Raw genomic sequence first — 15835 nt, 5'->3', positions numbered from 1 at the left:
TCGGTTAAGCGTCCGACTTTCGCTTAGGTCATGATCTCGTGGTTCGTGGGTTCAAGCCCTGCGTCGGGCTCTGTGCTGACTGCCAGCTCAGAGCCTGGAGCCTGTTTCAGTCTGTGACTCCCTCTCTCTCTGACCCTCCCCTGCTCATGCTGTCTCTCTCTCTCTCTCTCCTAGAAATAAATAAAACATTAAAAAAAAAAAACAAGCACCACCACTATCAGGGATGAACGCTTATTAGGTTAAAATGACTAATGCTTTCTGAAATTCAAGTTTAGAACCAATCAGTGAATGTGTCCGCAAGAGGAACACTATCCTCAATACCATACTGTTCATTTAGTTCTGACTCTGGCTATGAAACTGAACTTAAAGGTTACACACACATCCTCACGTGTGCCCAAAGGTGCACAAACAATAGTTTCCCAAAATGCTGTTATCTACACCAAAACCATCTCCAGAGTCTTCTGCAGTAAGGACGAAAACACGATTACTGAAAGTTGTAAGGCTCAGGAGAAAAGCAAACAGCACCCACAATGGCTGATCTCAGGACTCGGTGCAGGAAGCAAAAAAATTATGTTCAAGATTTTCAAGAACTAAAGAAAATGACGTTAGCTACCCCATGTCTGATCAACAAAAGAGCTATACAGACTGCTGATCTATGTACAAAAAATCACTTCATTCTTCACATTTATAAACGTAACGCTAGATATAGTGAAAGAGTATGGCCTATGCAGTATAAACACAAAAGGAACTCTTACCATCTACATTTGGGGAGTTCTGCCCCAAAGGAGCAGAAATACACTTTAGAACTAAGCCATGAAGAACCCATCCAGAAGACCATGCCAAAATGATTAAGAAACACTAGACTGCGTCTGAAATTTTTCTTACCATTTTTTCTTCCTTGGCGGGCGGACTTCGAAGGAAAAAGCAGAGAGGAGCAAAAAGGATATCAATTATTCCAATGATCGTCATGAGCCACGGGAAGCCGATTGCCTTTGCGATAGCCCCGCCAGCAGAAGGACCTTTCCGGAAACAGAGAATTAGATAAAGCTCTGTCCAAATGTCTCATTGATAGACACAGAAGTTGAAATAATTTCTAGTTGGCATTATCATGCCAGATAATAGGTTATCACTCAGATAAAAGGTTGTTTCGAAAAGCCATCGTCCTTCCTTACCTATGGCGTATCCCATACAGAAGGCCACGTCCGCAATGGCATACACACTCCCGTAGACGGACACGTGCCGCAGGTCCACCAGGTAGCCCATGATGGGCATCATCGACGAGTCCACCATGCCTGTGCACAGGCAGGGAACACAGTCAACAACAAACTGATGTAACCCGAAAACGCGGGGCATATCGGGGACTGTGTCCTAGTCTCACACCCCGCCAGAGGCTCCCCTTTTGTCATCACCACCTGTGAGTCTCAAGGCGGGCTCCCCAAGGCATCCCCGCCACGGAAGAAAGACTGCGGGGTCGCTGGGGCTGGAACCCAGGCCACACTTGCCCATCCTCCCCCTGGCCTCATGTGGCCTCCCCTGTCTAAAGGGCCCATCTTCCAGCGGAGGACACGCCAGTCCCCTGGTGACTCACAGACCGGCCTTCACATCCCAGGGGGTGCTGGCTATGGCTGTGTGGCCCCCTCACCTGCCTCCAGCTGGTGCTTTCCAGATGAACTCTCTTTGGGCCCATCAGCCCCTCACCTTCACCCAGGGGGCACAACTACAAGCCTCACATGCTCCCCTCCCCATCCACACCTAAGCCTCATACTCGGACTCTGAGAATAGGTTGGAAAGTATCGGGGAAGATGGGAAGGAAGGCACCTGAGGGGTCACCCTGCCCTACTCAGGGAACAGACTGAAAGAAATCTACTAATTTGGGGCTTAAACAGTCACCCCCACGAAGGCCAGTATCAGAATCTCCTGTCTCTTGAACAGAACAGAGACAGACAGAATAAAGAAAGAATAAAGAAAAAGCATGTATCTTTAGAGTCTTGGGCTCAAGTCCCTGGAGGGTGAGCACGGCCACTCCTTATCAAACTGAGCACTGATGTCCCCATCCATCAAATGGTGCTGATAACGATCGGCTAAAATGAGACTATCTGTGGTCACCGCCAGCAGACTACTCAACTGTCCGTTTCCTCACCTCCAGCAAGTTCTAGAGGCAAGGAGAGGAGGGAAGAGTATTTGCTGATTACCTACTATGTGCAGGGTGCTGGGAATGGGGACAGGGATGAACGAAATGGACGGAAGAGTTGGGTGGGCCGGAGAGAGTTGAACAATGGAGTCCAGTTGTCACTGAGGCCATGAGGTGCTGTGGGAGGGCAAAGCTAGCCCGACTGGGGAGTCCACGAAGGCTCCCTTCTACCTTTCCACTGCACCCCTCAAAGCTTCAATTCTTGCCTTTAGCCTGCGATAGATTTAGCATTTACTTTTACTAGGACCCGTCTGCATATTATGAATGAGAAACAAAGGTATACTATGTATGCAAAATATTAACAAGACTGTTGCTAGCATACATTGTTCTTCACGTTCCAAAGACCCCTGCCCTTTGCTGGTGAAAATTCCCACAGCACCGGTTGTCATCGACAAATCAGGCCACCTTTTCTGTACCAGACCTTATAAAAACTATACGTGAAGTCTCTGGCCCCCAGGTTCTCGTGAGAAGGTCTCTGCACAGATCTGAGCCCAAACAAAGGTGCTCTGAGGGAAGGATTCTCTTGTTTGCCCAAGGGCAGCACCAGAGCATCCTTTCGCTTCTGTAAATAGCAGCCTTTATAAAAATACTGGCTTTCAGAAAAGAAATGACTAGTGTGTGGAAGCAGGTATGTAGCTGTAGACAACTGACAGGCTGTGCTGGAGCTGGGCTGCCTACAGCTCCGAGAAATTTTAGGTTGAAGAACTACAGTCCACCCGGATAAGAGGAAATCTTTGTGAGTAACGGGGAAAACAAAGTTTTACGTGTGACTTACCAATTGCAAAACCAACTCCAAAGTTAGGAGCTATGAGCCCGTAAATGTTTTTTGCAAAAGGAATCTGTAAGAGGAAATAACCGTCACAGTAAAATCATGACAGTCAACTGTAAAGCTTCTGGGAAAACCTTAAAAAGATGTTTTCTCTGGCCTGGTATGCACGTTCCCTTCCGAAGGATCTAGCAGGAAGGAGGAGGCTGGGGTCTGGGGGGAACTGGGTCCTCCCAGTCTTTAGAAGTTGAATCTGAGATGGGTTTTGTGACCACCAAGAAAAGCTCGCTAACTGCTGTGGTCAAGATCAGCCTGGACCACACTCCATTTCTGACAACGGCCAGAAGGCTTCGCTTGGGGTGGGTGCTGGCTGTTGGTAGAAGATGTTTTATTCTAGAAAAAAACCAATCTTGCTATTGTTTCAGGCTAGTTGTCTGAAAGTGTTTCAAGACACTGTAATATTTAAGATGATGGGGGAGCACGGAAGTGAAATATAACATGCAACAAAATGTCCTACATAACTTCCAACTGACATAAAATGTAAATATATCCCATGGAGAATTTTGTCTAAAAGGTTTAAGAAGATAAAAAAATTAGAGGAAAATCGAAAATGTAATAAAACCAAATATTGGGGCATCTAGGTGGCTCAATCAGTTAAGCGTCTGACTCTGGATTTCGGTTCAGGTCATGATCTCATGGTTTGTGGGGTCAGGCTCTGTGCGGGCAGCGTGGCGCCTGCTTGGGATTCTCTCTCGCCCCCCTCTGCCCCTCCCCCCACTTATGTGCACTTTCTCTCAAAATGAATAAACTTTGAAAACATAAAGCTAAAAATCAAAAACACCAACAAACTTGAGACTGCTCTGAAATGCTTCCTGGTGATTCTGGCCCAAAGCAAAAGTTTTACTTAGAGACCACAACCCGCCGGTCAGAAATCATCTTTTACTCACACATAAGATGCTGATTCCAACAATGATCATTCCCAGAAGAGCACAAAGCCACCTATCAAAAAAACCCAAAAAGCACCTTCAATAAATGCTGCTCCCATTTCCCCTCCCTGCCCCTGTGGGGCCAAATTTTCAACAGAAATCTAAACAATTACTTGTGATAACTAAGGTAGAAACACCCAGAATGTGCTTAAAAGAACCACCACATTATTCTAACAGAGAGCATATGGTTCTCTTCTTACCTCCCCATTTTGTGTGCGAGCATCCCAAAAACATTGGTTCCGATGAGATAAGAGATACTAGCTGGCAAGAAAGCAATGCCTGTAAATTTATGGAAAGGACACCTTATCAGTACTCATATCGGTCAAGCGTGAGCAAAAGTAATAATTGTCAGACACCACAGCGGTGATTAGAGCGGCTGAAAGAAGGCCCGAGGCCTGCACCCAGGCAGCTAATATCCGGCGGCTGACGGCGCCAGGCTGGACCCCACGCGGCTTCTCCGTCCTCACAAAGCCGCTAGACACTCCAGAAATGAAATGTGTGCCTCTATCAACAGCTTCATCTTGCCTCCGTGTCTGCCTGGCGGCGGCTTCACACACACATGGACACAGGGAGCTTCCGCCGTGGGGCCCGGCCGCTGCGCTCCCACACGTGGGGGTGGCACCACCCCCTGCTCCCCCCTCTGTCACTTTACCACGGAACACACGGGCATTGACGAAACTCAGGGAACGTGAAGAGAAGGATGAAGAAAAATGTGAAAATGACCCTAAAGCCCATCCCTCAGATAACGAGTACGGTGAGTTCTGCCCCGTAATTTTATACACACCAGTTTACAGGCACACAGGTGAATGGGTGCGCACAGGATTTGGGTTTTTTAAAAACAAAACAAAACGTGGGATTATACTACTGTGCTACAGTTCTACATCCTGCTTTTATTTTAAAATTGTTTAATGTTTATTTATTTATTTTGAGAGAAAAAGTATGAGCGGAGGAAGGGCAGAGAGAGGAGGAGGAGAGAGAGAGAGAATCCCTAGCAGGCTCTGTGCTGTCAGCCCGATGTGGGGCTCGAACTCATGAACCATGAAATGAGGACCTGAGCAGAGATCAAGAGTCAGATGCTTAGCTGACCGAGCCACCCAGGTGCCCCTATATCCCGCTTCTTTCAAGTGGCTTCATGAATATCTTTCCGGGTCTAAAAAATAAATGTCTAAGCGGTCATCTTTTTGGTGGCCAAGCCACATGACTGACATTTTTGTGTCCCAGGTCCAATGCTTTCCCAGGGACCTGGCATCCCTGGGCCAAACTCGGGCCAATATCCAGCTGCCGGTGGCAGTGGTTGCTTTGAAATTAGCCTCTGCACCGTGCAGATTCAGCTCTGTATCTGTATTCAGCTCTCTGCATCGCACAGAGACCAGCTTGAATCAGACCAGCCTGGCCGCTAGGGATTTGTCCATATCAGCTCCGTGTGGTCCCCATCTGTTATTAGGACAATATGACAGTCTCTTCCCAAATGATGGCTTTTCAAGCCATTAATACTTTCAGGGTTTTTCTTGAACTCAGTTATACCAGATTTGACTAAGCCTTGCCCACGAATGGCGAACACGGCTTTGTTCTTAGTCATATGACTAGACATGAACTAGACATGCACGCCAGGTTATACGTGTCAGCAGGGGTGCTCTGTGCTCAAAATGCACAGACCCCAAGGCCTTTCTTGGCCCGACAGCTCACCAGCACACATGCACACGTGTACACACGCACACGCACTCACACACACACACGTGTCATCTTGCCTCTTCAAGGATCCGGGGGCCCTTCCCCGCACCTCCCTGAGCACTAATACAAGCCACCAAACCCTCCAGACAGGCTGAGCCTAAGCACAGCAGCGACTTCGAAATGATTCAGTCCAGGTGCTAAATGACCAAAATCAAGTCATTCTAGGCTTGGTGATCTGGGAAACAATAATAAGGAGCAATCTCATTTCAAGTTCAAGGAAACCATTTCCATCACACTTGGCAATAGCGGCAGCCGAACAACTGTTGGACGTAACTGGATTCAGCAAACATTGCTGATAACACGGGCCTGGCTCGGCGCTATGGCGAGGACAGTGCCCACGATGTGGCTCTGGACACCATGAAAGCTTCAAAGGGAGGAACCAGATGACATCTGAGCTGGGACACGGCTACATTAGGGATGAAGCAAAGGCACAAACACAGTACCTCCAGGGACCCAGAAGCTCCCCAAAATATCTGGCAACTAAGCCTAACCTTGCACGCCAGGCAGCAGGCTTAGTGTGGTGATACAAGAAATCACGAGGGCCATTGCGTCAAGTCGAGCATGTAAGGGCTCCAGAGAGGGGTAAACGAATGAAGAAGGCAAAGGAGAAGATAAATACAGCCCAGGTACTATGGTAAAAGCCAACAACGCTGGGCCTCAGTGTCAGGGAAACAGAAGGAAAATGGAGCTGGAGGGCCCAGACCCCATCTAAGGAGACGATTGCTGCTCTGGAGGACTGAGGTCCCAGATTGGAAGATCCAATTTTTCTAAAAAGCTTGAACTCTAGATTCTTACATGAAATCTCTTGGGATTTTTAAACGTTGACAATGAATTTTTAAAAACATAAGCCACTTTCAGGCTGACTCCATACTATCCAACTAGAACCTTCATACGGGCTGAACTCAGTCCACGGACCACCCGCTGTCAGCAGGGGCCCAAGGAAGCGGACCGTGAAGAACCCCGCCAGGAGCCGCGTTTCCGGTGAACCCTGGTACTAGGAGCAAAGCCCAGGTCGGTGCAGGTCTGAAGGTGAAGCTTTGAAGCACGGTTGCCAACACGCGCCGGAGTGGGGGGAGCCACAGATGAGCCACATCTTCCTGACCCACAAGTGGGGTGCTGAGCTCACATGTGGGACCTCGAAGTGGGTGCACCCCCCTTCTTTTCCACAAACGGCAAACAGTCTCAGGCAGCAAACTCCAAGTTCACGATTCTCAAGCAAAAAGCATTGGGTATAAGGTGTGAAATGAGAGGTTCGTTTCAGCTTGAAACACACTAGCCAAGATGCCGGTGGGTCACTGTGACCTCATAGAGCCCAAAGAGCAGCACATGTCACAGGAGGGCTTTGAGGAGAGAATGGCAAAGAGCCCTCCCTGTCTGATGCCTCTGCTCTGTCCTCCATATAAGCTCCGCCATCCTTGCCTCTGACCCTGGCCAGCTGGCCACCCCCACATTGCAGTGTTTTCCCAGCGGGCAGGGACCCCTTCTGTTCCCACAGCCCAGCCCCGTGGTGGCACATGGGAGGTGCTCAGAGCGCGACCGACCACTTAGAAGGAAAGGTACCGTGTGCGGACATTCACTTCTCAGAGCCGACAGGTCTGAGGGAGGCCACTGTCCCTTGAGGGCAGCGCACCATGTGTCCAGCTGCCGGCCTCCTGGGGGTAAGACCCTGCAACGTGGTGGGGACCCAGAGTCCTCCCTCCTTTCTGGAGCTTCCAAATGGGGGAGTGGATGGTACAGGGCCACGTGCTCTTTGGACCTCAGGCCCCGAGCTCCTGACAGCCTGCAGCTTCCCCTGTGCCGCTGGGGCATCACACAAGCCACAGAACCAGCTCCAGGAACTCAGAGAGCCCTCGGCGCGCCCCTCACAGGACCCCGCCGGGTCACTCAAGAGCAGACCATCTAGCTGTGCTCAGAGACCCGGGCTGGGAGTCCACTGCCCCTCCAGACAGCTCTTTAAAGATGGCTCCAACTAGGGGCGAGGCGCCCCAAGCTTCCCAGCACGTCCGCCCGCTGGTCCTGGTGTGCATTCCAGGAGCCAAGAAAAACTGCCTTCGGCCTCTTCCCCCTGATGTCACCAGAGCAAGAAAATGCAGCTGCCCGGCAGCCTGGCTGCCCCAGCGAAACACCCCCAGGGCTCTGGGCTGCTCCCAGTGACTGGGCATCTGCTGCCACACCTCTGTACAAGTTCAAGTTACTTCACCTTGAAACACGGTGGCCAGAACCGCCCCAGCCCAGCTTCATGCCGGGTGCACAGCACATGAGCGCATGCACACGAGGAAGGGAAGAAGGACTGAGAACATCAGAGGGCTGCCTCTACCGTCTGGCCCCTGGCTCTGGAGGCAGCCACGCCTGCACCGCACCCCGAGACCCCCAGCTCACACAGCCCTCCCGGGCTCACAGCGCACTGACCTGCGCTCCCACCGGGGCCCTGCCTCTTCTTCAGGGGGCGTTTTGAACCCTACGGCCCGACTCTACATTCTCACCTGAGGGATTCCTTCATGTCCCTTTTAGAACTTCGTTGGTCCCTGGTGGGGGGGATCTTTTAGAATCTGTCCCCAACTGGGCAACTTTGTCCCTCCAAAGCCTGTATCACCTGCAAATGCAGCAAGAAGTCTGTCGGCCCTTTCCTGGCTCAGGGAGAAGCGTGGACAGGCCGGCCTGCACACAGTACCGGGGGCCACACGTGTGAGCCTGCCCTCCTGCTGGGCCGTGGCTCTCCCTACGAGGTGCCTCACCCCCTCAGTCACCCCTGCACGTATGAGAAAGTTCCCCCACGGGGACCAGCTGTCCATCCCTACACTTTCATGGCAAGCCTGGCTTTGACCGCAGGCTGGACGGGCTCAAGAGAGGAGGGGCTCAAAGCACAATGGAGCCTACGAGGAGCGGGTGCCGGATGTGCAGCCCCAGAAGTGATGGTGGGAAGGAGTCCCTGGACTCCTCCCGGGCTCTGGATGACCCATTCCTGATGTCCCCAAGGGCTCCAATGGGAACCAGAATGGGGCAATGGTCCCAGTTTGCCCTATGCTAAGGGAGGCTCAGGAGGCTGAAGTCCTCACATCCTGGAGCCACAGCGTGCCAGCCACGCTCGTGTCCTTGAGAACCCAGCCAGGCTGGCACAGGATGGGCCCCGAGGGCACGGCTGCCTGGGAGCAGAGTGGGTGCCCGCCGAGCACGAGAGCATCCTAGCTTCCATCCCGCACTGAGGTGCTGTGTCTCCTTAAACAACCAAAAGAGTTTGGCTCGTCTCTTCTTTGGGCTGCATTCCCCAGAGCTTAAGCTTCCCTCTTCCCTTTAGGGTGTGCAGGCCTCACCAGGAACAGAGTCCCTAAGCCTCCAGGGGCCGGGGCAGCGCGCCAGTGGGGGCGGGGCGGGGCGGGGCGGGGGGGATATCATTTGACCCAGACTTTAGATAAAGAGAGATGCCATGGAATGGTTCTCTCTCCACCAACCCAAACTCAGGGCCGCCCCCAAATGGCAGCACACGGGGCCTGGGGGGGGAAGGGCTCACACGGCAGCCCTCTGGAATATGGGGGGGGCTGCTGTCTACCTCCTCTAAAAATTATGGCCAGACACGCGGCGATTGACGAGAACAATCACGTGTCACCCATGCAGCTGCCTAAGACTGTTTTGCTTTGACTTCAAATCTTACAGTCCTTCTCTGGCCAGGACGGGGGAAGCAGGCGGCACGACACGCTGGACGGGAGAGCTGGCACACGGCCCTGCAGCACGGCAGGCGCCTCCGGAGACCGGCCGCGCCCCCTCCTGACGCTGGTCCTCGCTGCCACCCCGGGTCCTCCCACCCCATCACCCACGGCGCCCTCCTCACGAGGCTCGGGGGGAGCAGAGGCCACGGGGCTCCACACTGGGGACGACGTGGCAAAACGGGTGCAGATACGGGATTCTCTGGACGAGACACAAGCCTATCGCTGAGGCCGGAAGGGAACGACCTCACGGTGGAAAGGTGCGGCGAGCCGAGGGGGCTGGTGACCATCTGGCCCGGGAGATCAGCCCCACAGAGGCGCTCCTGACGACGTCTAGGCGGCCTGCAGCCCGCTGTCTAACCCGGAAGGCCCAGGACCTTGAGGTTAAGGACTTTATAAAGAAAGCCCCGGGCTGCGTCTGGAGAGGGGGAGGGCAGCTCAGCGGAGGGGCCCTGGACACGGCCACGGACGCGTTCAGTCAGGACAAGCAGGCAGTCACGCGGGGACAGAGCACTTGTAAAGCGACGCAGGAGCTCCACGGCCGCCTCGGTGCTGTGGGGACACGGGCCGCCCCCTGAAGACACACGGGGGCCCAAAGCATCCAAGGTGCCGACAGCGGCGACAAGACGCAAAATGCATCCCTTGAACTTTTGCAAACCTGCCATTCCTTAACTCGGGGTCAGAAAAGCCCCTTCCCTCTGCACGCGGGGTGCCTTCCCTGGGCGCCCTGAGCCTCAGCACTGCCTCTGTGGCCCCCAGTGCCAGGAGCTTCAGGGCTAAGCTTCCGCTTGAGGACCAGCCTTTCAGTTCTGCTCCGAGAGTTTTTCCTCCTTTGCTGAAGGACTCTCATTGTTCGGGGCTGGTTTCTGGTTTTGCTCTGTGACATAATTTATATACCATAAAACTCCCCCTTTCCGAGCACACAGTTCGGTGGTTTGTGGTAGAGTCTCGGCGTGGTGCAACCATGGGCACGGATTCCAAAACATTTTTTCACCCCAAAGAGAAACTCCACACCCCTTAGTGGTCCCTCCCCAGCCTGCGCCGCCCCAAGCAGTTTGGGACTTTTTAAGGAAGGATTATTTGATGCAAGAACATGGCTGGAGATTCAGTGCAGAGCCCATAAGGACTGGGGTGGGATAAAGTCTGAACCGCAAGCCAGCATATGACAGGACCTCCCTGCAGAAGGAATGAAAGGCTGCCTAAGGGAAGGTTCGAGGCACTAAAAATGGCAGCTTCATTCAGAACGGAGAGTCTCCACCCAAAGATGGCAATTTATAAGCTGAAAGAACCACGAGAAGAAGATAAATCCCCAGGAAGAATAATCAATAAATTCTTAAAGAACAAGGTGTGCATGCAGGGACTAGCCTTTCAGATATTAAGAAATGCTCTAAAGCTCCCGTAATCAAACAGGAGGGTATCAACGTGGGAATTCACGCCGACGAGTAGAACAGAAGAATCCAGAAACAGCCTTTCCCGTCTGCGCTCGCAGAGAAGCAGGGCTACTTCAAGGAACAAACCTAAAGTGCACATCGTGGAGAGTTCAAAACATCACTTCGAGTAGAGAAATAAAACCAAAGTCACAAGAGAGACCAAGGGACACCCTTCAAAGAAGACTTCCTGAACGGCCAGGCCCTGGACAGTGTATGAGCCTCCTTTCATATTAATATAGCAGCACTCACAGGGGCAGAACACATCACAAGCTTTTAAAACTAACGAGAAAGAAAGCTAGCCAAAATGACAAAACGGAAGAACTCTCCTCTAAAGAAATTCGAGGGAGAAATAACAGCTAGAGAACTGCTCAAAACCGATCTAAGCAACATAACTGAACAAGAATTTAGAATAATACTCATAAAATTACTCATTGGGCTTCAAAAGGGCTTGGATGACATCCGAGCCATTATTGTTGCAAATACTGATGAACTAAAAAATGCAACACAAAATAAAATGGAGGCGTTGGCTACTGCACGGATTGAAAAGGCAGAAAAAATACGTGAATTAGAAGATACAATTATAGAGAAAGAGGAAGCCGAGAAAAAGAGAGAGAAATTGGTCCAGGAACATGAAAGGAGAGTTCGAAAGCTGAGTGATACAATCAAACGGAAGAATATCCATATCATAGGAATTCCAGAAGGAGAGAGAGAGAAAGGAGCAGAAGGTGTTCTTGAACAATACCTGAGAACTTCCCCAACCTGGGAAAGGAAACAGATATTGAAATCCAAGAGGCACAGAGAACTCCCCACAGACGTAAACTGAATCGATCTGCACGACATACAGTGAAATTGGCAAAATACAAGAACAAAGAGAGAATTCTGAAAGCAGTTAGGGATAAAAGGGCCCCAACATACAAAGGGAGACATATCAGGGTAGTAGCAGACCTATCTACTGACACTTGGAAGGCCAGAAAGGAATGGCAGGAAATCTTCAGTGTGATGAACAGGAAAAATATACAGCCAAGAAGCCTTTATCCAGCAAGCCTATCATTCAGAATTGAAGGAGAGATCAAGGTTTACTCCAACAAAAAATGGAGGAATTCATCATCACTAAACCAGCCCTACAAGAGATCCTATGAGGGAAATGTTGCAAGGAACACAAAGTCCCAGAGACACCACTACAAGCATGAATCTAACAGAGAACACAATAACTCTAAACCCGTATTTTTCAATAATAACACTGAATGTAAATGGACTAAATGCTCCAATCAAAAGACAGAGTAGCAGAATGGATTAAAAAAATTAGATCCATCTATTTGCTGTTTACAAGAGACCCATTTTAGACCTGAGGACACATTCAGATTGAAAGTGAGGAGATGGGAAAACATCTATCATGCTACTGGACATCAAAAAGAAAGCTGGAGTAGCCATATTTATATCAGACAAACTGGACTTTATTTTTTATTTTAAAGGCAAAGAAGGGCATTATATAATAATTTCAGGGTCTATCCATCAGGAAGAGCTAACAAGTATAAACGTCTATGCACTGAATTCAGAAACACCCAAATACATAAGACAATCACAAACATCGATAAGAATGTGCTAATAGCCAAATACGGAAAGAGCCTAAGTGTCCAACTGATGAATGGATCAAGAAAATGCAGTTTATATATACAATGGAATACTACATGGCAATGAAAAAGAATGAAATCTGCCATTTGTAGCAACATGGATGGAACTCAAGGGTATTATCCTAAGTGAAATATGTCAGGCAGAGAAAGATACCATGTTTTCACTCATGTGGAACTGGAGAAACTTAACAGGACCATAGGGGAGGGGAAGGGGGAAAAACAGTTGGGGGAGAGGGAGGGAGGCAAACTATGAGAGACTCTTGAATACTGAGAACAAACTGAGGACTGATGGGGGGGAGGGGAAGGGGGCTGTTGGCATGGGGAAGGGCACTTGTTGGGGTGAGCACTGGGTGTTATACGGAAACCAACTTGACAATAAACTATATTAAAAATATATATCAGAAAAAAAAAAAAAGAATCCAGAAACAGACTCAAGAACACACTGTTGTTTCAAGTATGATAAAGGTGGGAGAAACCAGGCAGACTCCTAGGGACAAGTGGCTGGTCACCCAGAAACCAGTAACACGAGATCCTCATCACACACCATATACCTAAACTAAGTCTGCGTAAAGGCAAGAGTTTAATGTAAAAAACAAACCGTAAATCAGGGGGAAGTGTGGATGAAAAAATAATCTTGGCATGGGAAAGGTCTTATCTGAGCTTCAGTTGAAACGACAAGGAAATGAAGGGACAGGGGGCTAACCCCAACTAGTGGCATCTTAAATGATCTGAGTGGCAAGGAAGGAAAGAAGGAAGGAAGGAAGGAAGGAAGGAAGGAAGGAAGGAAGGAGAGAGGAAGGAAGGAAGGAGAAAGGAAGGAAGGGAGAGAGAGAGAAAGGAAAAAAAACACAAAACTCCACCTATAAGTTGTAAGTCAAAAGACATACAACAAAGGCAATATTTGTAAAACATTTGATAAAGGAATAATATCAATATACAAGGAACAATTAAATTCAATAAGAGGTAGACAAACATCTTCATATAAAAAATGGGCAAAGTGTATTATTCATTCTGATTTCATAAGGAAACCACCAGAGAGGCAATGGCTAGGGCTAATAAATACGTGAAAAGATGCTCAATTGCGTTAAAAAAAAAACTTGTAAAAATAAATCAAAATGAGATCCCCCCCCATACACACCCCTTTCTCATATATGCATCTGGGAAAGACCGAGAATACTGATATTACCAAATATTAAACAGGCATTGGACTTTCAGGAATTTGCCCTGCAGATATATTTCGGAACATGAACAGGAATACAGGTAAGCATACTTTGCTGCAGTACGGTTTCTAAATGGCAAAAACCAGAACCAACCCAAATGCCCAACTAAAGGAAGTGGTTGAAAATTTATGGCATAACCTTACAATAGAACATCCAACCATTAAAATGAACAATGGGCTTCCAATTAAAAGGGCAGATTAAATCGATAGGTTTTTCTTCTTGATCCATTCGGTTCTTGAATGCTGAGAACAAACTGAGGACTGATGGGAGTGGGGGGGGAGGGGGGAGATGGACATGGAGGAGGGCACTTGTGGGGATGAGCACTGGGTGTTATATGGAAACTAACTTGACAATAAACTATTTGTAAAAAAATAAAATAAATCGATAGGTTTTTCTATCACATTTTCCACTCCCATCCCAAATTCCATTTACATTTTAGTAAAGGAAGCGCCATACTCTCCCCTCAATGCCCAAGGAAAGACAAAATGTGAAAGGAGAAAGTGCAGTGAGAGGGAAGAAGAAGCAGGGAGACAGCAGTGATGGACACAGTAGAGAACACTGGAATCTTCCATCTGTACATGGAGCGGCCAACAAGAAGCAAAACCTTTTGTGCCTCAGAACACGGAACACTCAGGATCTGAAGGCTCCAAGTTAATGTAAGGCTGAGGCTGTCAACTGGAAAGAGGGTTGAAAGGGGGTTGAAAGGCTGTTTTAAGAGCAATTAGACCCCTCGGGGCACCTGGGTGGCTCAGTCCGTTAAGTATCTGACTTCGGCTCGGGTTGCCATCTCACGGTTCCTGAGATCTCACAGTTTGTGAGTTCAACAACCTTTCCACACACACAAAACCACTCAGAGTAAATGTGAAAGGGCTTTTGAAATTTAAAAATATGATGACACCAATTATAAAAATTCAATAGACAGTTTAGAAAATGAAGGTGAAGAAATCAATGGAAATAAGAGGCAGCAAGATAAGAAATTACACCATGAAACACCAAGGGTCCAATACTGAACTAAGGAGAGTAACATTAAAGAGAGAAAATGGAGTAGGGGAGAGGATTAAAGAAATAATACAAAATGGTTTCCCAGAACTAAAAGGAACAGCTTCCTAGATGAACAGGCTAACCAAGAAAGGTCCCAGTACAGAAGAAAACAGATGCCACTGCAAAAACCATCATGGACATTCATAACCAGAGAGAAAGCGATCCTTCCAGCTCCTACAGAGGATGGGGAGTGAGAAGGACCCTGGCCTCCTCAATAGCAACCCTGGATGCTAGAGCACAGTAGTAGGACAATGGTCTCAAAACTGAGGAAAAGGGGCACCTGGGTGGCTCAGCTGGTTAAGCGTCTGACTTCAGTTCAGGTCATGATCTCACAGTTTATGAGTTCAAGCCCCATGTCGGGCTCTGTGCTGATAGCCCAGAGAACCTGCTTCGGATTCTGTGTCTCCCTCTCTCTGCCCCTCCCCCACACACGCTCATGCACACTCTCTCTCATTCTCTCACTCTCTCAGAAATAAACATTTAAACAAACTGATGAAAAATACTTTCCAGTCAAGAATTATATACCCAATTAGACTAAGTCAACCAAGCATGAGAATAAAGATATCTGCAGATATGCAGGATCTCAGAGGAATTTACCTGCCATGTACCATCTCTCAGGAAGCATATGTTCCATCATAATGACAGAGTAAACTAAGATAAAGGAATATAGAAGAGGAGGATACAAGAAACAGAAGAGAAGCAAAGATGCCCAGATATTGGAAGAGGAATGGCCTAGTGAATAAGCCTAGACTGCAGCAAGACAGAGTAATGGAGGACAAATATCCATAAACAAGCAAAAATACAAATACATTAGGTTTGCTGATGTACTTGGCCACATTTACAGGGCGTTTCTCCTCTGCTAGAGACTTAGGAATACGTTCAGAAATGCCATATGGAAAACTAAGAAAGTGAAAAGACATGGCAATGATTAACTCCAGGAAAAACAAAAGTTTGTAAAAAGAAGCAATCATAAAACCCTATATAGCTCACCTTTGACCAATTTTTACACAGTCACAATAAAGTCAATATTGAACGTCAAACTAACCAACAAATATAACTGTTTTAGGAAAATAGAAACTGAGAAAACAGGGGAGTTGTTTGGTTGGTATTTTCAGGTGTAATAACAGCATTAAATCTT

General features: G+C 48.6%; 1 protein-coding gene across 1 annotated transcript in view; it reads right to left on the bottom strand.

Moving 5' to 3' along the window:
* SLC18A2 (solute carrier family 18 member A2) overlaps positions 1–15835 on the bottom strand; it is a 39528-nt gene that overhangs the window by 6327 nt on the left and 17366 nt on the right. Inside the window, exons 11-15 of the mRNA XM_039237304.1 lie at positions 4144–4222; positions 3905–3956; positions 2967–3030; positions 1173–1292; positions 886–1019 (exon numbers count right to left, since the gene is read on the bottom strand). Of these exons, the coding sequence (XP_039093235.1) occupies positions 886–1019; positions 1173–1292; positions 2967–3030; positions 3905–3956; positions 4144–4222 (449 nt within the window). The remainder of the gene's footprint in view (positions 1–885; positions 1020–1172; positions 1293–2966; positions 3031–3904; positions 3957–4143; positions 4223–15835) is intronic.

The sequence above is a fragment of the Hyaena hyaena genome, unplaced genomic scaffold (genome assembly GCF_003009895.1).
Source record: "Hyaena hyaena isolate Hyena2069 unplaced genomic scaffold, ASM300989v1 scaffold_124, whole genome shotgun sequence".
NCBI classification, from domain to species: Eukaryota; Metazoa; Chordata; class Mammalia; order Carnivora; family Hyaenidae; genus Hyaena; species Hyaena hyaena.
This window is presented reverse-complemented; position numbering and strand designations above follow the sequence as displayed.